The 24,043-nt window shown below is 37.9% G+C and overlaps 1 protein-coding gene across 3 annotated transcripts; it reads left to right on the top strand.

Annotated features, from left to right (window-relative positions):
* Window positions 1-214: 214 nt before the first annotated feature.
* ptk2bb (protein tyrosine kinase 2 beta, b) lies at window positions 215-23,118 on the top strand. Of its 3 annotated transcripts, none has more exons than XM_031731980.2 (31): window positions 215-418; window positions 8,064-8,299; window positions 8,509-8,687; window positions 8,803-8,890; window positions 9,270-9,349; window positions 9,581-9,643; window positions 10,305-10,359; window positions 10,505-10,645; window positions 10,797-10,871; window positions 10,970-11,071; window positions 12,244-12,361; window positions 12,521-12,560; window positions 12,655-12,686; window positions 12,804-12,845; window positions 12,931-13,028; window positions 13,148-13,229; window positions 13,336-13,436; window positions 13,587-13,702; window positions 14,448-14,548; window positions 14,888-14,977; window positions 16,611-16,815; window positions 18,167-18,272; window positions 18,363-18,422; window positions 18,525-18,647; window positions 18,800-18,952; window positions 19,193-19,228; window positions 21,115-21,133; window positions 21,259-21,293; window positions 21,497-21,631; window positions 21,755-21,835; window positions 22,337-23,118. In XM_031731980.2, the coding sequence occupies exons 2-31, from the start codon at window positions 8,102-8,104 to the stop codon at window positions 22,550-22,552; spliced, it is 2,970 nt and encodes a 989-aa protein (XP_031587840.1). In that variant the 5' UTR covers window positions 215-418; window positions 8,064-8,101; the 3' UTR covers window positions 22,553-23,118. The 3 variants fall into 3 exon arrangements, with proteins under 3 accessions (XP_031587840.1, XP_031587842.1, XP_031587841.1); XM_031731982.2 differs by lacking the exon at window positions 215-418 and adding an exon at window positions 4,302-4,437; XM_031731981.2 differs by lacking the exon at window positions 215-418 and adding an exon at window positions 4,313-4,512.
* The last annotated feature ends 925 nt before the right edge of the window (window positions 23,119-24,043 follow it).

Below are 24,043 nucleotides of genomic sequence, written 5' to 3'. Positions count from 1 at the left end.
TGGTGTTCAGAAGATGTAGTTACAACATAACACCAGGGAAGGCGACTTAACGTAGAGGACAAAGTTTGTCACACGGGAGAAAATAAATATAAGAATATTTCAGCACGGTTTGTGCAGATTTGATTTTAAAGAACTCTGTTTCTCTTTGCCCTTTTGTATTATATTTCAAAAATCATTCCTGGGTCGTAAACAGTTCAAAACTGTTGGGCAGACAGTTTATTTAGCCCGGATCACAAAAGACTCTTGAAATAAGGAAGTGGGCTCACCTTAGATCAGCACTCTAGAGGTGAGGGAGTGGCTACCTGCCCCTTCTGCTCGACTAACAGTGCGAGAGGCGAACTGACGGGCCCAGGGCTCTCCGGGAGGAATTCTACTTTCCATAAAGCTTTTATTCTCAGGGGAGTTCAATCAGAATCAGGTAAGACTCAAAGATTAACTCGTGTTTATGTTTCTGTGAGCACAGGGGTTTCCAGATACTACTGAACAAACCATTATGATTAATCCGAGTGTTTGCCATAGGCCCAAATTTACTATACAAGTTATTAAAAGACTGATTGGCCAACATTTATACGATTGCACAAGCTTGCAAATCCAGAATTAGTTTTATTCATTTTCATTCTTTGAACTATCCACAAACGTGAGTTTTTAGATATTTTCTTTAACTGATAGGGAAGAGAAAAAAATGTGAGGCTTGTGCAAGTGTGTTTTCAGGATAAGCAGCTGAGTGTAACGGCAGATTGTGGAGTGCTAGCTGCTGTTTTTTCACATAGAAAGAAAACTTTGTTCATTATGAAAGCATGTCTGTGCAGGTGAGGAGGCAGCCCGCCGCATTCCAGTGCCTGGGGTCATGACGTTGCAATATGCAGACCCTCAGCACAAATGTGTTTAGAGAGTAAGCCTGCCTGAGTGCCTGCCTGCGCTCTGTTTCCACCAGGAACAGAGGTTACACAATAACTGCTGTGGTTTTATCATCTCTACAGGAGAGGAATTATCTTTTTTTATTTAATGTCAGATATCAAGAGTAAGATTTTTTTCTAATATATTTACACACAGTAAAAAAAAAATGTAGGTAAGATAGGTAAGATAATGACCGGTGGGAGTTTTTCCGATATCAATTCTCAGAAACACCATGTGATGAGACTTGTCCAAGGAATGGATGTTACTGTCAGGTGTGCATGTCATGACAGATTTTGGCAAACACTGTCTTCCATATACACAGCTGTCTGGCTGCTGCTGTTGCTTTAGAAAGAAACCTGAGAGGCTGTCAGAGGATGGGCAAAATAGAAAGCCTAACTAATATCAATACTAGATGTTTTTAATTTTATAGCTTTTCACTTGGGCCCAAATAAATGTCGGTAAAAGTTAAGGATTCAGTCATTTGACTGAAAAACAAAATAACCCTATCAGAGAGTTGCAGAAACTTCAGGAGAGGGCAAATCAACGGTCTGGTACATTCTTAAAAGACAATGAATGCACTGGCCACCTCAGCAATACCAAAAGACCTGCAAGACCACAGAAGATGACTAATGTGTGTGATAACAGGATTATTTCCATGGTTAAGACAAACAACTTCACAACATCTAAAGAAGTCAAGAACACACTCAGGGAGATAGGTGTATCATTGTCAGTATCTACCATGGAGGCGTCTGCATGAATGTAAATACAGAGAGTTTACAACAAGGTGCAAACCGACAAGTTATTCAAGGCAGTGAAATGGGATATTCTTCAACGGGCAAGTCAGTCAACCGAGCGTGCTTTTCATTTATTAAAAGAAAAGATGACATGCATCTTTCAGCAGTAATTTAAAACATATGGTCACTATCTTTTAAAAGGAGTCATTTAGATGCATGCCGAATAGGAAAGTTTACAACTAAAAGGAGATGTTGAATGTAGTGAACAAACTTTAAATTACTGCAAATTATAAAGTTGAAAACTTGAACTTTGTTCAAGAAAGGCAGTGCTTAATCTCAAGGTCATGAAATAAAAGCATCAAATATTTCATATAAGGATTGATATCTGTGACTCCAGTTGCAGCAGATGGCTCCGCCTCCCTGAGCCTGGTTCTGCTGGACGGTTTTTCCTGTTAAAAGGGAGTTTTTCCTTCCCACTGTCACTAACTGCTCCCCCCTGTTATTTCAGGGTCTTTACTTTGCAGTATAAAGTGCCTTGAGTTAACTGTCGTTGTGATTTGGTGCAAAATAAATAACACTGAATTGAATGGCAACTACTGATATAATACTTACTAATGATCAATTAATTAAGGACAAAAAAACCTACCGTTATTTTTTCACAATTATATAAAACAGATCACTTCACAAGCTTGAACAAATAAGTGTTTAATCCTTAAAACAATGAAGACAGACTGTTTTTATTTCAAGCAACTAACTGATTAATGAACTTGGAGTTGCAGCTTAAGTGTTACTGGCCTCACTCTGATGCTTTCCAAATTGACTGAATGTAAACAGGAGTAAAGTTTTATATGCAAGCTTTATCTTAACTGCCATCATTTAAAAGAGGCTTCAACTTTGCAAATAGCCAAGTCGTGCAAAAAATAAGTTTTCACATAAATAAATGATAAAAAATAATCAAAAGAACCTTACAGTGTGTTAGACATTCCCCAGCTGCGTGGTGGTGGCCATTATTTCTCTGAGACCTATTGCATTGCAGAATCAGTTTAGCGTTTCTGTAGCCCTAACCCTCCACTGTCCTCTAAGTGCAGCCTTGTTTAAAGTTTCTGCCTTGCCACTCATTTTCTTGTGGAATTTCCTTCTCATTTATCAGCGTCCATACGCCCTCCTCAGTTGATGCTGTTTTCATTAGATCCCAGCAGAATAATAGCGGAGACATACAGCAGTAACTCCTCTAGATAATTGTCTGCGGTAATGAATATTTCCACTTATTGTCCCGCTGAGGCCTCTGTTGTGGATGAGTGTTGAAAGAGTTAGTTCACTCCACCTCGCTCTCAGTTTGTGTTAAAAAAAAATCTCCCTCGAGAGAACAGTCGTTACCATAACAACTCAAGTGCCAGCATGACAGTGTGTGAGTGGCAACAACGCGTGTGCCTGGCAAGTGTCGCTTTTGTTCACTTATGAACCAAAAAAACTAAAAAAAAATCAGTGTTTTTACAAACAATCAGAAGAAAAGACTTCATGGTTGTCTGTTATTTTACTTGGGGATTTTTAAAAAGTGTGTGTTTGTGTGTGTGTTGTCTAGAATTGGACGGCTCTTTTCCTATATTCAAAAGAGCTTACTGCCATTAAAACACAAGACCTTATTTTGAGGTATCTGAACATTAATTCTAAATTTATTAATTCATAATTGATATATTAATCTAATCTATCTGATTGTAAAATACCTGTCATTTTGTGGGAGATTATTTTTCTTAATGATTGAATTGAGACTTGTTTTCTTCATTAATTGTAAAAAAAAATGTGGCAAATTCCTTTCATCACAATAATTCAAAAACCTAAAAAAAAAAGCCTAGTTTTTTTTTTTTTTTAACATCAGTCTGAAAGTCAGAAGGAAGTAATCTGCAGTTACATAAGAGGAACTGAAATCATTAAAAAGCTATAAATTGGTCTATCTGAGTGACACAAGTGCTCAGTTGACTATATTTGTGTGTTGTCTATTTTTTGTTTCTTTTTATTAATTGTGACTCACCGCCAACAAACAAAAAGTTTTTGTTAACGCTTGCCTCCTTCCAGAAATAGTTTGCTTGGCTTTTAAAGCCAGTCTTTATACTTGGTAAGAAGCCCAGTTTAAACAGGGACCTGTCCATGTCTGTGCCTCGTTGTTCCTGATTTGTGTGTTGAAGTGTTAAAAACTAAATCTAGTCTCACACGCTTGCCCAACAGCGTGTTTAAGACCTTACGACAATCAGTGGTCTTGTTTCGACGATCTTTTTTTCTGTCCTGTTGTTGCTGTTGTTGCGGTTGTTGTTGACCATGTGACGTCAAACCCTTCATGGTATACTGTGTAATAAGCCTTATGCAAATATTTTGTCACAAAGGATTTTGCAGTGGTGTTTGGCCATTTGTAGCAGTATGTAATGTATAGGTTTACATTAGTGGAATCCACATGTTCAGTCCATGGATGCTTTTTCTTGGAAGTAATTTTAAACTTCACTCTGTCTCCTGGAACCCCTCTTTCAGGCCGCCCACACCCAGGTGATGGTGTAACATGCCGCCTTTGCTTCACACTCATCTTCTCTTTTTCTTTTCCACACACACACGCACACACTTACACACAAACACACCCACTCAGCCCTGCTGGGGAATTCATGGCCTCAGGCTAACAAACACAGTCGAAAAGCAGCAGAAAGCCCTGAAAGAATTAACGCTGCTCAGCTCCCTCACGGACTAACAGCGTGGAGTTTCAGTTGTACGGAAACACCTCATGACAGACAGAAGACACTTTTCCGATCGACAGTATTGTGAGGTACGCATGTTGCAGCTAGTTTCTTTTGCTGTTTGCTGAGCCTTCAGTTTTTGATTGGTCAGGCAGAATAAGAAGGTAAGAGCTTCTGTGCATTTATTTATTTATTTTTGGTTCACACGGTAATTCCTGCCTTTATCTGTGTCACATAACCTGTTTGGTAAAAGTGTGTACAGCACTCTTGCTTTTCAGAACAGCGAACAAATTATCATCTAATTCCAAAAGTGTTTTTGTAGCTGTTATTTTATCACAGCCATAAAAACTGTTACATCTCAGATCACCAAATGGTGCAGAATCTCCTGTTGCTCGAATGCATTTGAAAATATTCCTATCTGTTCTTGGAGGATAGATAAATATTCCTACATGAAAAAGAAAGGATTTTTTAAAATCATTGCATGTTGTTTTAACAAGCCATAATTATAATTCAGGACAGCACAGCGGTGCAGTGTTTGGGACTGATGCCTCACAGCAAGAAGGTCTCAGATTTGAATCCGCCGACCGGCTGGTACTTTCCTGTGTGCAGTTTACCTGTTCTTCTTGCTCTCTCAAGGTACACTGTGGATTCCTTCCACAGTCCCAAAATGCTTGTTAGGTCAATTGGCGATCCTAGATTACGGGGGAATATGAGCATGACTAGTTATCTGTCTTGCTGTGTTAGTCATGTGACAGCTGAAAAAAGCTCCAGTGGCTTCAAAACCATTAAAATTGGTTTAAGAAAAAACACTGATAAATGAATTATGATTTAGTTAAATGTTATGTATATAGTCTATGCCAATCTCATGAGCAAATCGTAGTACGAGACCTAAAAACCTTACTAGATTAAAAAAAAAAAGAATACTTGAAGTAATAACTTCAATATATAAAACATTAACAATTATTATAGAAGGAGGGGTCTTTATTGCTTTTTAGTATTTTGGATTTAGAATGTCAGGTCTGTATGCTAAACGTAATGCTGGACCAGGAGGCAGTTAGCATATCTTACCACTTCTGGTGGTAGGCAGATTTTGACACCTTCAGGCTTAGATAGTTATTCCACTCATTGTACTAAACAGAGCATCACTGGTGCTGGATTTTTGGGTCTGACTCTGACACCTATGAGTCTGTGCCACCATCTATTCAGCTGAGATGTGTACTATGGTAAAAATGCTGCACAAAATCCACACTGTAGAGTCTGGCCTTCTGCAATTTTTCCAAATTACTACAAGTATTTGTGATGTAAAAGGTTTTTACTTCTGAAATCAAAAGACAACTTATACGGCAAAACTGATAGTTTTGTGACAGGCCAATATATAGCTAAGCTAACTGCCTGTTAGCTATAGCATGCTGGACATAAATGAGAAGAAACAGAATTCCTAGAATTTCAAATCATCGAATTATCCTGTAATAAAACTCAAAGTAGCCAATTTCTTATAATTAAAAACAGGATGGAAAATGCGCAACACAGTGATGTTATAGTTGCTAGTCAGTAACTCACTGATTTTTGGTTTCCAGTGGATTTCAGTGTTGTGTTGGTTTACACACTTTTACTGTCAGTTTCCAATCATTGCACACGCAGGTTAGGCCGTCACTTTCATACTGCATACTGTAAGCGCAATTACTTATGGATTTAAGGAAACTTGCACTCACCAGTCACTCCATTAATTAAGTACTATGTCCTCTGGTTGCCTTCAGAACTGCCTTAATTCTTTATGGCATAGATTCAGCAAAATTCTGGAAATGTTCTTCATTGATTTTGGTCCATGTTGACAGAATAGCATCACACAGCAGATAATATGTTTCCAGTCTTTTGTTGTCCAGTTTTGGTGAGCCTGTGCAAGTTGTAGTCTCAGTGTCCTTATCAGGAGTTTTAATGTTCAATGTTCAATGTTTGTTTGTTTTTTTTAATTTAAAGAGTATACCAATGTATGCATACCAAGTTTATGCATAACCTTGGTATTCATACCAACAGTTGTGTTAAAAACATTGGTACATTCCCCCGGTGAGCTAGTAGTCTCTGCAGGTGGACCGCAAATGGCATTTTACACCAAATTAATAGAAAGTTTAACTACAAAGTTTAAAATGACCCTAAACACGTCATTAAAAATGTATTTTTGAACAAAGCAACATGAATTATATGTTATTCTTTTGCCCGACAGGTTTTCTGTGTAGGTTCTCAGTGATCCAGGTCATGGTTAGTCTAAGGACCTTGGAAAGAAAGCAACAGGACCTCTAACTTTCGTGACAATGTTTCACCTGTCGTACTTTGGTATACTCTTTGAACTCTCATCCAAAAGACCGCTCATTCAGTTCTGAAACCAAATGGTCAGGAGTTCCAGGTATTTAAAGCCTAAAGAGGGTCCAAGGTCCGACCCACTATGAATCATGTGCGTCATCACATGAGGCAAAGTATGAAAAAAACATGTGGGTTATTACCACCAGAGGTTTCACATGAAATCGCTCTGAGACCTCGCCTTACTCTATCACGTGACCTACTGAGGTCACCTGACACAAGATGTGAGTTGGGGTTTTAAGCTTCTGGGAAGTCAGTTTAAAACTGCATTGTAGGTGGCTAAGAGGTGTCGTAAGCAACCTCCTCTTTTCAGTCATGGTCGTTCATGGTGGGTTGTGGTGTGTTCCCCACAAAGGGAGCTAGGATGGTGGCAAGGAGCTTGGAAATGTTGTAGGTGGTTGAGTTTATACTGCTAACTAAGTTTTTACTTCTAAAAATGTCCTCTTAAGGGACTCTCCACTATTTTGGTTTTAGAACTTCCACAGCATGTCTGTTATCCTGTCTTCCTTCTCTCTCCCCAACCGGTCGCGTCAGATGGCCACTCCTCCCTGAGCCTGGTTCTGCCAAAGGTTTCTTCCTGTTAAAAGGGAGTTCTTCCTTCCCACTGTTGCCAAAGTACTTGCTCATAGGGGGTCATATGATTGTTGGATTTTTCTCTGTATGTGTTATTGTAGGGTCTACTTTAGAATATAAAGCGCATTGAGGCGACTGTTGTTGTGATTTGGTGCTGTATGAATTGAATTGAATTGAATTGAATTGAATTGAATTGAATTGAATTGAATTGAATTGAACTGAGGCAGCCTCTTGGATGAAAGGTGAAATGTCTCCACAAAGTCGAAGAGGTCCAGTCACTTTCTTCCCAAGCTATTTAGACAACACATTTTATAACAAATCATTTGCAGGGAAAGAGTGAAAATGAACTGGTAGTTAACAGGTGGCAAAAGGAAAGAGAAACAACGTTTAGCAGCAAAATATTATGGAGATGAAAATGCAAAGAATTTAATATTTCATTGTACTTTTGGTTGCATGTTTGTGAATGGCTGCTCTCAAAATGGTTTTAGTTTTACTCCAAAACCTCGCAGGTCTTCACTTGAAATCTGATTGAGAAAGAATGTAATCTGGATGTCTCAGAAAAAATGATATGAATCATAGCAGCCACATGGCAAAAGATCACAGCTTCAAAGTGAAGCATTGCATGACTGTAGTAGTATAATGAAGCAACTCACAGAACAGTGTGTCCTTTTCTTTTGAAGAAATTATTATCACTCAGTTCTTCCAGTTAAACCTTTGTTTACCCAGATGTCCATCTAAAAAAAGCACCATGTATATAAAGTATTGTTTTTCTTTTCTCTGTTTAAAGGATGATTTTGATGTGATGATGCCAACCCAGGTTTGACAATGTATGAGGTGATGTCCGGTGACACCCTGTCCTGGAAGGTGCCCAGTCCACGACAAAATGAAACAGAGGCTGGCCCTGAAGCACAATTCTCTGGGGATGGTGGACCTGTCAAAATCCTTAAAGTGTGCTTCTGCACCAACAACAACCTGGGCAAGAATTTCAAGCTGGTCAAATGTGACAACTCCTGGCAAATTAGGGTGAGAGTGTAACCCAGAAAATATGAGGAAGTAAATTTCACTGTTGAAAAAAAAAGAGGAAAAGGGAAGTGCCACCACCACCGCTTGATGTTATAATTTTATAGCCATTACATATTTAAACGAGTTTAAACCACAAATTTCAATAAACTGAAAGATGACCACAAATCTTTTCAAAAAGTATTTTTTAATCTTCTTTTTTTCTCCTTCAGGCTATCATTCGTTCGATTCTGGTCAGCGGGCGTTTAGGGCCAAACATTCAACACGCAGGATGCTATGGCCTCATGCTAAAGCATCTGAAGTCAGAAGAACTTCACTGGCTCCATCCAGACCTGACTGTTGGAGAGGTGGAGAAGCGCTATGAGAGCAATCATCTGGAAGCTGAGTGGAGGTACTGATGGACTATTAGGATATTAATCTGTAATTTTAAATATGTACTCTTTGTAAGCTTTATTGTATTGAGTTTTATTTGTAAGCTGATATCTATATTTTCCTTTCGAGCACAGATATGACCTTCGTATCAGATACATTCCTGTGAATTTTGTGGAAAAATTCAAAGATGACAGATCGACCTTTTTGTATTTTTACCAACAGGTAACTGTATTTGTTATCCTGTCATAAAAGCTTCCTGCTTCTATTGTACTTGTTGTTGTTGTTTAACTGATATCCTGTGCATCATTTTAGCAAATCTCGTGTAGTGTGTTACTTTAGTTGCTGAAGCCTAGCTAAATTTGCTGCTGCCTCTGCAAGCCACTTTGCAACCCAACTCTACTAAAGAAGCCTGTTGTCATTGATGACAGACTGGGTTGGTGCTGCTGCTTTCAGGAGTCCAGTAAAGTCAAGTAAAAATCACCCTAGATGGAAATAGTTTTCTTTTGATTTAAAGAGTCCTGACTGACTGTATTTGAAGTTCTATTTAGAATTGTTTTGTTGGTATTCGCATGAAATTCAAATTTTTAACATTTTATTATAGGTGCGTAGTGATTACATGCAGTATCATGCCAGTAAAGTCAGTGACGGGATGGCATTGCAGCTTGGTTGTTTGGAGATCAGGTGAGTCACTGCATTCCTTACCTCGCTGTGAATGTGAGGTGACTGAACTGGGTGTATTTACTGTACACTTTCCAATTGTCCCGCTCTTGCAGGCTCTTTCATAACCTAACCCGTGTTGCTGTGCTTTGTATTTAATAGAATGATCAAAAGCTATAGAATAGTTAAATTGCTTACATTTGCCTTTACATTTATTATTCATTTTATACCTTTATTGTCACTCTGTTTTCACAGGCGCTTCTACAAAGACATGAATGCAAAAGGTCTTGAAAAGAAATCTAACTTTGAGCTGCTAGAGTAAGTTTTTACTTTCTGTACAGTACAAATAGTTATCGCTCTAATATTACATTAAAGGCTTTTAAATCCAGTTTACTGGTGTTGTTTAATTATATTACCCTAAAAGTGACACTTCATGGGTTGTGAGCCCTCAGCTTCTAAAAATGGTTAAAAATGCCTTGAATTAAACTAAAAGGACCATTTTTTAAATATTATATCAGAATCAGAATACTTTATTAATTCCTAGGGAAATTATGTAATACTAAGTAAAAGACAAAGAAAAAAAGTAAGAAAAGTCACAGCATGGAAAAAAATCAGGAGCAACTCAAACAGGCTGCATACCGGTTGATGCAAGCTCAATATAAAATTTAAATGACTTGATGATGATTTAAAAAGCCGATATATATTTGTATATTATATATTATACATACATTTTTTTTCTTTGAGACACCCTAAATAAAAACAGATTTCCCCAGTGTTTATGTGTAGCTATTTATTGTTCCTTACCAAAAAACTTTAACTGAAATTTTTACATTTATAAAAATTTATAAATGCCAGTACCAATAGTTTGGCAAACAGCTAACATCGGCAATAGATTGGCTTTCAAGCTCTAGTAATATTTACAGCATGTTTTTAATTCTGAATATTCTTCTAAGGTTTTTTGTATGTTTTACCAATTTAGAAAAGAAGTTGGCCTGGACCTTTTCTTTCCACAGCAGCTGATTAACAGCATGAAGGTAAATTTCTCTAAACGTGACTTAGTGTGTCCTACCTAAACAGGCACCCACAAACTATGATACTTCCTTTGCAAATTAATATTGCGTCACTATTGTGCAAAAGTGCAAGTTTTACCATTTTCAAATCTCTGTGGCTGTGATCCAGCCTAGGCAACTGCGGAAGATGATTCAGCAAACATTTCAGCAATTTGCAACACTCAAGGAAGATCACTGCATGATCAAGTTTTTTGAGACTCTTAAGGATTTCGTCAGCTACGATGAAGAGGCCTTCCCCTGTGAACTAGTGGTGAGCAGGAACATTCTGTTCATCTGGAGCAATGAATCATGTCTTATTCATAAATAAAAAAATAGACCTCGTTAAGCTTGTCTAGAACTCCAAGGTCTGTAGATTTACTGTTTGAGGTATTAATGTTTCAAATGTATTTATCTGTGAATAGCAAGGCTGGAGTCTGTCGGTGGAGCTGGTCGTCGGTGGGAGGGGAATTCGCCAACGCACACAGAAGGATTCAGCTGTAAGCGTGATTAGGATTTTGGTAATCTTGCACACAGCTTTAACTTACCTGCCACCAATCATAATTTAATCCTTGCATTCATTCCTTTTGTGTGGCAGGCTGTGTTTTTAGCTGACTTCAAACAAATTAAGAAAGTACAATGCATATCGCAGAATGATGGCAAGGCTCTCCTAAATCTTGACATAGAGGGCGCGAAGCAAGTAAGTGTATCAAAACTTTAAAAATATTCCTCCCTACAGTTTGAAATATTAGGGGATGACATTCAATAGCTTCCTTTTGTTCGGTACACCTCGTTGGTATTCGATTGGACTGTCTTTTCTCTTCAGCACTCCCTCGATTCTTTGTGGCACAGATTTGTGAAGGTGCTGGAAACATTGCTCAGAGATTTTGATCCATGTTAACATGATAGCATCACAAAGTTAATGCAGATTTGTCGGGTGCACTTTCATGATGTGAATCTCGCATTTCACCGCTCTAGTGGATTAAGATCTGAGGCCATTTAGTACAGTGAACTCATTGCTATGTTTAAGAAAGCAGTGAGCTATGTGACATGTTGTGTTTCATCAGAAGATGGGTACACTGTGGTCAGAAAGGCATGGGCATGATTAGCAAAACTGTTGGGTGTTGAAACTATGTTCAGTTGGTGCTAGGTCAACGTGTACCAAGAAAAGTTTCCCCCACACAATTACAGCATCGCCAGCAGCATGAACAAGGCAGGATACATTTATGCTTTTATGTGTTTTAGACCCAATTCTGACCCCCACTAACCAAATGTTGCAGCAACATTAAAGATTCATTAAACAGGCAATTTTTCCTATCTTATGTTGTCCAGTTTTGGTGAGCTTGTGTGAATTGTAGCCTCAGTTCCTAGTTGTTAGCTGACCGGTGTGGCAAATAGTGCGGTCTCCTGTTGTTGTAGCCAGTTTGCTTTAAGGTTTGATGTGTTTGGCCATTCACAGAAGCTCTTCAGCTTACCTTGGTTGTAACAAGAGGTTAATGTGGCTACTCTTGCCTTTCTATCGACCCGAATTCTGGTGATTTCCTTCTGACCTCTGGCATTAACCAGGCATTTTCATCCAGAGAACTGCTGCTCATTGGATACTTTCTCTGTTTGGACCACTCTCTTTAAACTTCAATGAGTGAAATACTCAGACCAGCACGCCTAGCACTTACAACCATGTCAGGTTAAAAATTAGTTAACTCACATTTCTTACCTACCTCACCCTATTTTAATGCTCAGTTTGAGCTTTTGCAGGTCTACATGATTAAATGCATTGCTGCCATGTGATTGGCTGATGAGATATTGGCATTTCTTAAACTGGCCATTCAGTCTATGTATTTTTGTGACATGCCATTGTGTCCTCATTGATAGCGTCTGACCATCAATGTGGCCACGGTCGCTACGGCTGAGAACATGATTGATCTTATTGACGGGTACTGCCGCTTGGAAAACAACACAGATGAAAGTGTTATCCACCGACCAAATAGAGGTGTGTAAGATTCATCTATTGTTTTCTTGACATCATTGGAGTTAAAACTTGCAATAAAGGGCAACATATTGTGTTTAAGGATTGACCATTGTCTTAAAAGCTGTTTGAAATATATTCTTAAAAGTCAATCTGGATTCTCATAACTACTTTCTATCCTAGATGCCAATGCAAGAACCTCCCTACCTGAAATTCCTACTGGGTAAGTGGCTGTTTTATTGACTCATGCAGTCAGTGCTCCAACTTGAACATTTCTGACTTAGGCTTTCCCCCATTTTGACTTTTCCTTGGAGCAGCAGAGAGACAAGCTCGCTCAGACACAGTATGGGTGAGCTCAGAATTTTAACAACCTATACTGTACACTTTTTAATAGTTAAAAACCAAATTCCTTTTAATAGTGATGTTATTATGAAGACAATAAAAATGAGATCTTTTGCATTTTTAGGTTCAGATATCTACTGTGAGATTGATGAAAGGCCAAAATCAGGTTAGTCTTTATTCAATTCTGTTACAGGATCATACCTGTGAAAACTCACTTTTTGATGTTCACAAATGTTACTGTTGCTCTGCAGTTGTGAAATATGGCATCGACCGAAATGACATTGTTCTCGGACGAATCCTGGGCGAGGGTTTTTTTGGGGAAGTCTACGACGGAGTATACAAAAAAGCTGTAAGTCTAAAGGGTTTAAGCACAGTGTCTTACAGAGCATCTAGAAAATACACGATTGCATTAGAAATAAATGGCAGCACGCAAAGTGAATGTGCGATAACATGTGTTTAATTGGACAGAATGGTGAAAGAGTTAATGTGGCAGTGAAAACCTGCAAAGACTGTTCACCTGACGTGATGGAAAAATTCATGAGTGAAGCAGGTACGCAGAGAAAAAGAGTTCTAAAACAGCTGCTATGTTCACCACAACTGTGTCAACAGTAACTGACAGAGTTGTCCTGATAAGTTGTGATGTATGTGTTTGTCAGTAATCATGAAGAACCTCGACCATCCCCACATCGTCAGACTGATTGGAATCATAGAGGAGAATCCCGTGTGGATTGTCATGGAGCTATATAAGTATGGGGAGGTTAGTCCGCGTTTCCTAATTGTTTATAGAAAATATGCATTTAATATATGTTCTTTTTTCTTTTTAAACTAGTGTAGCTTCTGGATGCCACAGCAGATGTTGCACATGTGAATTCCTGACTGATTAAGCCCATTATTGATTTTCTTGCAGTTGGGAAACTACCTGGTTCAAAACAAAGAAAAGCTGACAAATACAACCCTAGTGCTGTTCAGCCTGCAGATCTGCAAAGCTCTCGTCTACCTCGGAGGGGTTAACATGGTACACAGGTACAGTTTTTTAATCCTTTTTTTTTTAAATCTCTTCTTAATTAAAAAATTAATGCTTTTATTCAACAGAAAGGTTACAGTGTTATAAGCTCTGCCCCCTTTCAGCCTAAATGATCATTGTCTGACATAAAAGTCATACCAGCTTAGGAGGATATTTCAGATATCCTTGTCCCCAGTATCACTTTCCAGTTCCTCCTGGGGAATCCCGAGGAGTTCCCAGGCCAGCCGAGATATATAATCCCTCCCGTGGCTTCTGGGTCTACCCGAGGGTCTTCTCCTAAAATGTAATCCACACTTTCAGTTTAAGAATTACAGCCATTTTACACACAGTCCTCCATTTCCAGAGGTTCAAGTAGTGACAAGCAGTTTGATGGCCAGATGAGGCATGCTTCTTTGTTAATTCATGACAAACGAAGCAGACATAATATCTGAAGTTGATTCAAAAAGTTGGATTTGAATTGTTGGGCTTTCTCCCACAAGGCATCCTGCTCAGTCGCCTGAGTGATAAAGTCGTCACATTTTGGAAAAACATTGTTTTATTTAAGCTTAAAACATGTATTTAAATGAAGAAAGTTGTACTGAAACAGCAGAACAACATGTTCCATTGAGTTGTGTCTGCAGACTGTTTGAGTGCACAATTTCAGGTTTTCACATGCATTATTTACATTTCCCCTGAATCTTACCTACATTACCCACTTGTACCCACATAAACATCAACCTTTCCTCCAATCCTGTCCGCTCACAGAGACATAGCAGTTCGGAATGTATTAGTCGCCAGTCCGGACTGTGTGAAGCTTGGAGACTTTGGTCTATCAAGGTACATAGAGGATGAAGAATACTACAAAGGTAAAAGAGACACTCATGAACTAACACAAAAGTTTCATGCAATAAACATAAAATATCAGCTAGATTTATAAAATACTTTAACTGCAAACGCTTCTGTTATGTTTTTCCTACATTTTGATCTTGTTCACGTTACTGTTTGAAGTCATGTAATAATTTTGATCAGAATTTTAGATTAAAGGATCTATAGTTAAACCACAGTCTGTTATGTCTCCTTGTCAATACAAAAATGAAATAATATGAAAAAAAAATACACAAATTAATTAACTTATTTGGAAAAATCTTTAAAAACCATGACTTTGGCTATCTTGACTATAATACAGTGTGCTAATTTCTTTGCAGCATCTGTGACCCGATTACCAATCAAGTGGATGGCCCCAGAATCCATTAATTTCAGGCGTTTTACCTCAGCTAGTGATGTGTGGATGTTCGGTGAGCTTGTTACGCATTTACCTACAGCAGCACGGTGACATTTCGAGGGTTTGGTGCACAGGAGACTAAGAAGCAATTGCACATAGAAAAAGGTCAGGTTACTGGTTAATAATCAACCGAAAACAAGGGCTACAAGATATTATGGCAAGGCAGGGATTATTTAAGCTGATATGGCTCTACATTACAGATAGCGTGCACACATACATAACAGTAGACTCTGTTATCCTTCTTTTCTTTGTTTTGTTTTTTATAGCTGCACACTGATGGTTTACATGGGGGATTTTAAGCCACAGAAGGCTCAGAGTCCCAACCTAACAGCCTTTCATGTGTATTTACTCCTAGTTCTTTTACAAAAGTACTGAAATACTGGCATCCTCTGACCTTTGAGGCCTAAGAGAGTGAGGAATTACCTTTATGATGCCTGACTATTTGATATCCTCCCCTAATGCAAATCAGCTTTTCTAAAACATGAACAAACATAAGGCCCGGGGCCCAGAATTAACCTGACAAAGACTCCAATCTGGCCCACCGGACGGCTTTGGAAAATGTGAAGCAAGGGATACATTTTAGACTTTTCGTTCCTACTGATAAAGACCATTCACACTAAACCAATGCAAATAAGTAATAGAGTTCCTGCTTTTTCATTACATGCTATAAAATTTATGATTTTTACAGCTTGCTCACAGTAAAATAAATAAATAAATAAAGATATATCCTGTTAATTAATAAAAAAGTTAGTTTCAGTTACAGGCCTGTCTGTGCAGTTATCTGTAATTTACACATTTATTTCATATAATGACTAAAAACTGATATGTACTGTTGAAATTGCACTTCTTTTTCATGATAAAATATATTAGAGATTAAATATGTAGTTAAATATCTTTACACTGACAGAAAAGGGAGTTTCTCTCATCCGGCCCACTTAAGATCAAACTGGACTGTATGTGGCCAACAATGTAAAATGAGTTTGTTCTGCACTGTATATTTTCATGCACTGAATGCAACCATACTTATGGTCTTCATTATAAATTTTTAAACATGAACTAAACACTATTATTGACCCAGATCTGTAATATTTTCTCACAAAATGCATTGTATTTAGTTCCTGTATTTCTTTTTGCAACAGTGACTCATACAACTGTTGACATAAAGTGGACTGAAGGCTGATATAGCTAAAATAAAGCTATAGGATATGCATTAAAAATATGAGATATATTACCATACCATAGAAGTGCTATTTATATAGCACTTTATTATAGCACTATATTAAGTAGATTCTGACCCAGCAGCTGCTTCCTGTCAGAGAGTCATGGATTGTTTTTAAGTACAAGAATGAAAAATTCTATTTTACACAGCTTATTGTAAAATAAAGCAAAATAAAGCCACAATTAATGAAAATAATCAAAAAGAGGAATAATGAATGGATATAATTATTACTTGCTCCATTACCAAGCACCACAATGACTGCTTCAGGTGGCATTTGTGTGTCTTTGTTTGCTATTCTTAATGCATTGATTTCATCCTTATTGCCTGATATTTTTTATTTGTAGTCTATTACACAATCTGAAAATGAATAATGAACTGGAGGGTGAACATTTTCAAGCTTGTTTTTTGTTTCTGTGTTGTTTTCTAGCTGTGTGTATGTGGGAGATAATGATTGGTGGACAGCAACCGTTTTACTGGCTTGAGAACAGAGATGTGATCAACCAGCTGGAGCAAGGCATCAGACTGCCCAAACCAGATAACTGCCCTCCTGCCCTCTACTCACTCATGACCCGCTGCTGGTCCTACGACCCCAGTGAGAGACCCAGTTTCACCGAGTTGGTTATGAAGATCAGGTAATTCTTTATGGGTTATTAAAAGAAGTGATTATAAAGAATACAAATGGATTGAGATCCTTTAATTAAGGCTTGGTTAGTGGGCCCAATCTTTTTCAATTGGAGTTTGTGATTATCTGCATAAGCAGATATTGGCCTCATAGTGCTATGTTAAAAAAGGTTTATTTTACTCGTTTCTAGTTTCATATTTTTATTCTTGACTCTACTAGAGAAGTTTTTTTTTTAAATTTTATCTTCTTGTAGCCCGTCACTTTAGCCATTGACTGAAACAGAAGTATCCTGTCTATATACATGTGATGGAAAATAAGGAAAACCATCAACCCTTTACTGAGTAGTTAGGTTCATAATTTGTTAGACAAAGACGCCATCATACTTCTGGATTTTCAACAACAGTAAAACTGTTAAAATCCAAAGTTGTTGGATTTGAAATCAGACATAATTATTTCCATGGGTAAGAAAAACAACATTACATCATCTGACCAAGTCAAGAACACTCTTAGGGACATGGGTGTATCACTGTCACAATCAAGAGACGTAGACCTCAATGGAAATACAGACAAGGTGCAAACCATTGGTTACACACATCTGTTTCCATGATTAGATCATATGTTTATCAATGATCTGACTGGCGATAGAAGAAGCAGCATGAATTGTGAAGTGTACAGGCCTCAGATTCGGCCAAATGCTGCAAAACTAATCAGTAGGCACCTCGTTAATGGATTATGATCCAAAGCATACTGCAAAAGCAACCCAAGAATTTCTCAAGACAGAAAGATTGGATATATTTTTCAGTGGCCAAGTCAGTCACCTGATTTTAACCAAACAAGACCATATTTTCAGTTACTGGAGATACAAGTGAATACATAGCATCTCAAAGTAGAAAAAACTGCATTTTTTGATGTCCATGGGCTCTAAACTTCAGGCACTGACTGCAAAGGATTTTTACACAACCCTTAAAAAAATCCTTTAAAATTGTTAGTTTGTCCAATTATTTTTTAATCTCTGAAAATAGAGGACACTGTATAAAAATGGCTGTAAGTCTCAAAAAGGCCATGAAAAATGTATGTAACACTCTTTGAGTTAAAGATGAAAGTCTGCACTTAAATGCCATCTTGATTGTTAGATTTAAAACAATAACTGGGGTGGTGCATGGAAGGAAAATTTAAAAAAAAAAAAAAAAAAAGTGCCTTTGTCCAGCAAATTATGGACCTAGCTGTGTTAATCCACTGGCTTTTCAGAGCTGGCTTGACACAAAGTTACTACATTGGCTACCGACTAACTGAAATTACATGTTAGGTTTTTGTGAATGTATTACAAAGGCATGATGTAAAATGTGTCTCAAATTTAACAGTGATGTCCACAAGATGGAGAAAGAACAGGAAGCAGAGAGAGAGAGAGACAGAGTGCGTTCCACCAAATTTCTGGAGACCAAGTTCAACATTGACCCCCCGCCTAAGGTATAAATTACTTTTAAGTTTACCTACTGCTCAGTCTTAAAGTTTGGATGTAACGAATTACATTTTTATAATGTTTTACATTTCCTGAAGCCTTCAAGAATGAAACCAGCCCGGTTTGGGAACACACTCAGTATTGGTCTGCACATTCAGGTACTTTTAAGCAACCCCTAGACACATCCTTTGAGGTAGCTTTAATTTTTTTCTATATATAAGTGTGTGTATGTGTGTGTGTGTCTGTTTGTATCTTTTCAGCTCAATGAGGCTCTTTGTGCCAGCTCACCTGACCTAGCCAGCCCATGTGACTATCAGTCTCCTGTTGACTCCAGCAACACTCTTGCACTACCAGTCAGGTCGCCCCGGCGCCGCAGCATGGGGGTAAGAGACACTAAGCAGTTCCTTTAAAGGTTTATCTGCACAACCTACTAAAGCATTGTATATATCGAGTAATCAAGAACTGGAAGGAGAGAGGATACTCATGCGATTCTTTGTTTTAGTTACATTGTAATTACACTTCGCTGTACTTGTAGGAGAACGAGTTTTTCAGAGTGGAACGGAACACCGGGGAAGACTCCCAGCTCCTGTGGCAGAGGGAGAAACACCAGATACATGAAACGCTCCGCAAGCAGAAAGAGCAGATGATGGAGGATAAAAAGTGGCTGAAACAGGAGGAGAGACTGCTGGTGGGGAACAGAGCATCCTTTACTTTTGTCAAACCCCTCTCTGTGTCTCTGTCCCCCTCTGGTTCCGAGTGTAGTGTAGCTGTGAAGGCTACATGGAACGAGGCACCATTGTATAATATCAGCCTACTTGTTCACCCAAAACGCCCCACTAGTCTTAAATTGAATGTGCCCCTGATAACAGTTCCAAAGAGAGGGTCTATATCTCTGTTGTATAAAATGAACCTGCCTGTTTCTTTGCAGGACCCCATGGGACTAGAAGATACTGCCAATCCAGAGGTAGGTGTGCTCCTGTACAGAGTGTAATTTTAATTACAGGCAGTTTAGTGAATTAGTTACAATGGAGACATACATGTTTTCAGATAGCTAATATACAAACAAAGTAAATGTTTGGGTTTTTTTTACATTGTTGTCAGTCCAGTTGTGACTGTTTGTGATCACTGAAAAATGAGCTTCGTCATAGGCCACATTTCCTGCAGGGATCAGTACAGACCACTATTAGTCAACTTAGTTTAACTCTTTTATTAGATATTTTATTAAATAGAAACTTATGCACCTGAAGTCTATCTATCATGATAAATTTATTATAATTGCCTTGTCTGATGTATGGTGGCCCTGAGAGGCCAAACGGACTGCAACATAAGAAAACACCAGCAACAAGAAAAACGCTGCATAAGCACACAAAACACAATGGAAATAGGAAAAACAAAAAAAAAACAGATTTCCAAAAACACAAGGGAAGTATTGCTGGGGAGACAATAACCTGACGGACCAGTTGCAGAAACCAAAATATGCTAGGTAAGTGTGTTTTAATCTCATGATTCATATAATACTGATGATGGATTTTTAGGCTAATAGTTAGGCTAACACACTTACCGCTCATCTTTTTTTGCGATAGATCCTCCACTTCTTTTAAGTGTCTCCCAGCGCAATTCTTAGCATATTTTGGTTTCTGCAACTGGTCCGTCGGGTTATTGTCTCCCCAGAAACACTTCCCTTGTGCTTTTGGAAATCTGTTTTCGCCTATTTCTGTTTTCGTTTTTTCTATTCCTGTTTTCTTTTTTCCTATTTCCGTTGTATTTTGTGTGCTTTTTCAGAGTTTTCTTATTGCTGGTGTTTTCTTAAGTTGCAGTCCGTTTGGCCTCTCAGGGCCACCGTACTGATGGCAAAACTAAAGCTTTACTACGTGTTTGTATCACCAAAATTACTATAAATGTCCAGAGCTGCATAAAATAAACACATGAAATACGTTATTACATTTTTAATTATTATATATTTAATATTAATAGAATATTTATATATAAAGTGTTATTATAACCCTAGAAATAATGTATGTTTGTGTCATTTGACTGTCATTTTCTTTGATGAGGCATCCACATGATATATCCTGCAAAGCTTTTCCCCTTTTTCTTAATTTGAAATATACATTTATGACAGGAAGTGTGTTATTTAAGAGTATTCTCACCTTAATTAAGCATTTAAAGTTTAAAAAAGTATTAAAAGGCTAATTTATCAAGTCTAGATGATGTGCAGTGTTTAACAAATTAATTAGATGACCTGTCATAAAGAAAAAATGCAAATATTTTAGAAATCTGTCAAAAACTTGTTTAAAACTGAAAGTGACATTTTATGTGGAAGTTTGAGGCAGCATACTGGACTTCCCAGAGGAGTGAGAAATGAATCAGACATAACATTCAACCACTAAAATGAATTTTCCTGTTCATGAATAACTGACATCTTAATCAAAAAATAATAATGTTCTTTTAGAAACGAGCACCTCCCTGCTTTTTATGAAACAGTACATTTAAAGATTAATGGATAACAACAGTCATTTAATTTTAGCATTAAAATATCAGTTTGATTAGACACCTTGTTCACACTGGTGTAATAATCAATACAGAAACACAAAAAATGATTTTGGTAATTACCAATACTGTTAATTTAGGGCAGCAGGGGCATAAACCTAATACTGGGTTTTTTAAGCGTTTTTTTTTTTTTTTTTGCTTAAACTGACCAGCTGATCGGTCTCATATAACTATCAGCAGCATCGATTATTATGATTACTTTTGTGCGTTGTTGTCAATACATAATGTGAGCTGTTGATTAGAAAGAATTGTAAAGATTCCTCATCTCGTCCTCATGAGATCCTTCTTTTGTTCTTTTAGCCGACTGACATCGAGACTGGTAAGCACTCAAAGCAATTCACAGATTCACATCTAAAATGATCTAAAGATGTTCCGTCACTCCTTTTGTATTTGATCTTGCTCTTTCTCCTCATCTGTCATATTTTTCATCTTTCTGCCATACAGCAGTGCCTGAGAAGCCGCCACGACTCACAGCAAAGGTAAGTAGATTTAGTTTTCTTAAAATTATTCTTAGGCCACAGAAAAAGATAATTTAATTTAATAGCTTTGATTTTTGAATGAAAAATTATTCATAATTTGTCCTTTTTTTGAAAGGGCATCGATGCTACTGTTTTATCTGAGTAAGTGTCTTGTGATGTTGTTTAATATTTCAGTTCTTAAAACCTATTTACTCCTTTTTCAGCCTGCGCCCACAGCTGAGCTGGACCGCACAGATGACAAAGTATATCACTGCGTCATGGACTTGGTCAAAGTAGTCGTCGAGCTCAAGAATGACATCGCTGGGCTGCAGCCAGAACAATACATTACCCATATCAAGGTACACTGAGACAAATGATCTGCTTTCCACTTCAGTGATACAGTTTGTTGCTGCTTTAATGCCAAATTTTGAAACGCAAAGACAAAGCTCCTGAGTCATTTCTGTATTGATTTCTGCCCACAGTCTGTTGGGATGACATTAAGAGATTTAATTAGAAGTGTGGATGAGATACTGCCCACCTTACATGAGTCTGTGAGGACTGAGGTACAGTATGAGAGCATTATTCTATTATTTAATTTCCTTTCTGTGCATTTTTATCCCTTTAAACACAAGCAAAGCAAAAACTATACAACTATTTTATCCCTTTAAATCATGAACCATGAAATAATTGCCAGAACGTTGCATTTTCTTTTTAAAAATGATCCTCCTGACATAATAAAGAATATTAAATATTTTCATTTTAATTTGTATAACATTTGCTACATCACATTTTCTTCAGTTTATTTCTAAAAACCTTTTAGTTAAAAAAAATCACACTGATGGAGAAGTCTCAAAAACTCATCAAATATGATACACTTGCCTTTAAAGTTTACATTTTCGGTGGGGACACCCAGAATCCATATTTCTGCATCATAAAAGCAGTGTTAGTGAGCCAATATACGCAACGCCAGCTCTTCCTCAGCCGGAGAGCTGGCAAAACGTAAAACTCAGTCATCAAAGTGGCAATCTAAACGACTGATCCATTGGTCTTCTGTAATACCGCAGATCGAAGGCACCCAGAAGCTGCTGAACCACGACATGGGGGAGCTGATCAGCAAAATGCGGCTGGCTCAGCAGAATGCCATAACCTCTCTGAAGGAGGAGTGTAAGAAACAGATGCTGGCTGCCGCACACACTCTGGCTATGGACAGCAAGAACATGTTGGACGCTGTGGATCAAGCAAGAGTCAGGGCCAATTTAGCAAAGCCTGCTGCCCCCTAAAGGACATTAGATTTTTTTTTCAGTTTCACATCAAACTAAATAGGGACTCCTTGTTTTTTAACATGTGAAAGTCAAAACTAACATTTGTGCATTGTAAAGCATGCATTTTTAGTTGGATCACATCGATCAATAAGTGAAATGAATCCTGCAGCATCACTGGGTCTTTGGATAGCCACTGTCACGTTAATGAGAGTTTAGTTTAAATGTGATGCTACATATGGATGCATGTGTGTTCTTAGGTAATGCAATAATACAGAAATATGTCATTTTTCCTTTTGTGGTCCCCTTGCATCATGTTTAGGATGTCAGTTATGCTCAATTTTAAATGATAACTGTACCTGTGTGTGATTGGTGAAGTGTTGTCTCAGATATTTGCTTTGAAAATTGTATTTGTAAATATAAAATGTGTTGCATGGGAAATGTTTCATGCAAAAAAGAAAACACATGCGAACAGTTTACTTTTGTCAGTAGTGAATTGTAAATATAGCATCAATGGCGTTTTGTTGTCGTCTTTGGTTGGCTGTATTGCACAAAGTCTTGGGAATTAAAATCCACCAAGCAGTGAAGGAAGATCCCAAACAATCATATCCACGACAGATTAATCTGGTTTCACTTAAATCCAACCAAGATTGTAGGATAAGTTGCGAATTTTGTGAACTCTGAAAACTGCCTGTAAAATGACAAACGTGGAGCTTAAGCACAGTTTGGCTGAAGAGTCATTAGGTGATCAAATTACAGCAAATTCTGAGCCATACTCTAGAAGGTTGAGTGATTCTAGTGAACTGTAAAGGGAGGGGTGGATGTTTGCCTTGCCATGGCATGAGCTCACTGGTCGTCCGGCTGGATGAGATAAAAATGACCATATAAAAAGGTTAGTTGGCCAATTAAGTGGCATGACTCTCACTAAAACAATGAACTAAAGCACACAGTATTATCCTCGCAAAGACCCAGCAATTCATTGTTGTCCTCTGTTAGGGACATGAGTCTAAGACCTCTGCATCTACCACAATTTATGCAATGTATCTGAGTCATACTGTAGTGCCAAGAGGACATATTGGGATTTCTATTGATGGCACTTATGTCGGGGTTGGGTTAACAGAGCGCATGGACTTTCTTTTCAAAATGATGAGCATTGCAGCTCCAGATTTATTTAAGGGAGATTAAATGATACGATATATACACACATATTATTCTTTGATTTAGTTGGATTTCATAATTTTAACACTTTCAAAACAAAACTTTTATTCCTAGTCCTTTGTAGTGGACAGCAGGACTTAGCAACTCCCATTTGTAAGTGAGACGAAAAGAATTTTACCCAGAATTGTAGACAGGGTCTCAGACGCATAGCTGTCTGGGGATGAAGTGGAGGAGGGTCAGATATTAAAGCAGGAAGGTGAAAGTTCAAAGCACCTACCAGCATTCGAGAGGCGTCACTGTCCAGTTTTACATCGCCACAGACTGAGAGGTTGCTGACCAAGAAAGAATCAACAG

The sequence above is a fragment of the Oreochromis aureus genome, linkage group 15, assembly GCF_013358895.1.
Source record: "Oreochromis aureus strain Israel breed Guangdong linkage group 15, ZZ_aureus, whole genome shotgun sequence".
Taxonomy (NCBI): domain Eukaryota; kingdom Metazoa; phylum Chordata; class Actinopteri; order Cichliformes; family Cichlidae; genus Oreochromis; species Oreochromis aureus.
This window is presented reverse-complemented; position numbering and strand designations above follow the sequence as displayed.

Excerpts from the sequence above, each read along its gene's own strand:
- ptk2bb (XM_031731980.2), top strand. The coding sequence starts at position 8,102 with ATGTATGAGGTGATGTCCGGTGACACCCTGTCCTGGAAGGTGCCCAGT. Across the intron at positions 12,362-12,520 it reads TATCCACCGACCAAATAGAG|ATGCCAATGCAAGAACCTCC; the intron begins GTGTGTAAGATT and ends TTTCTATCCTAG. Across the intron at positions 21,836-22,336 it reads ATGAGTCTGTGAGGACTGAG|ATCGAAGGCACCCAGAAGCT; the intron begins GTACAGTATGAG and ends GTAATACCGCAG.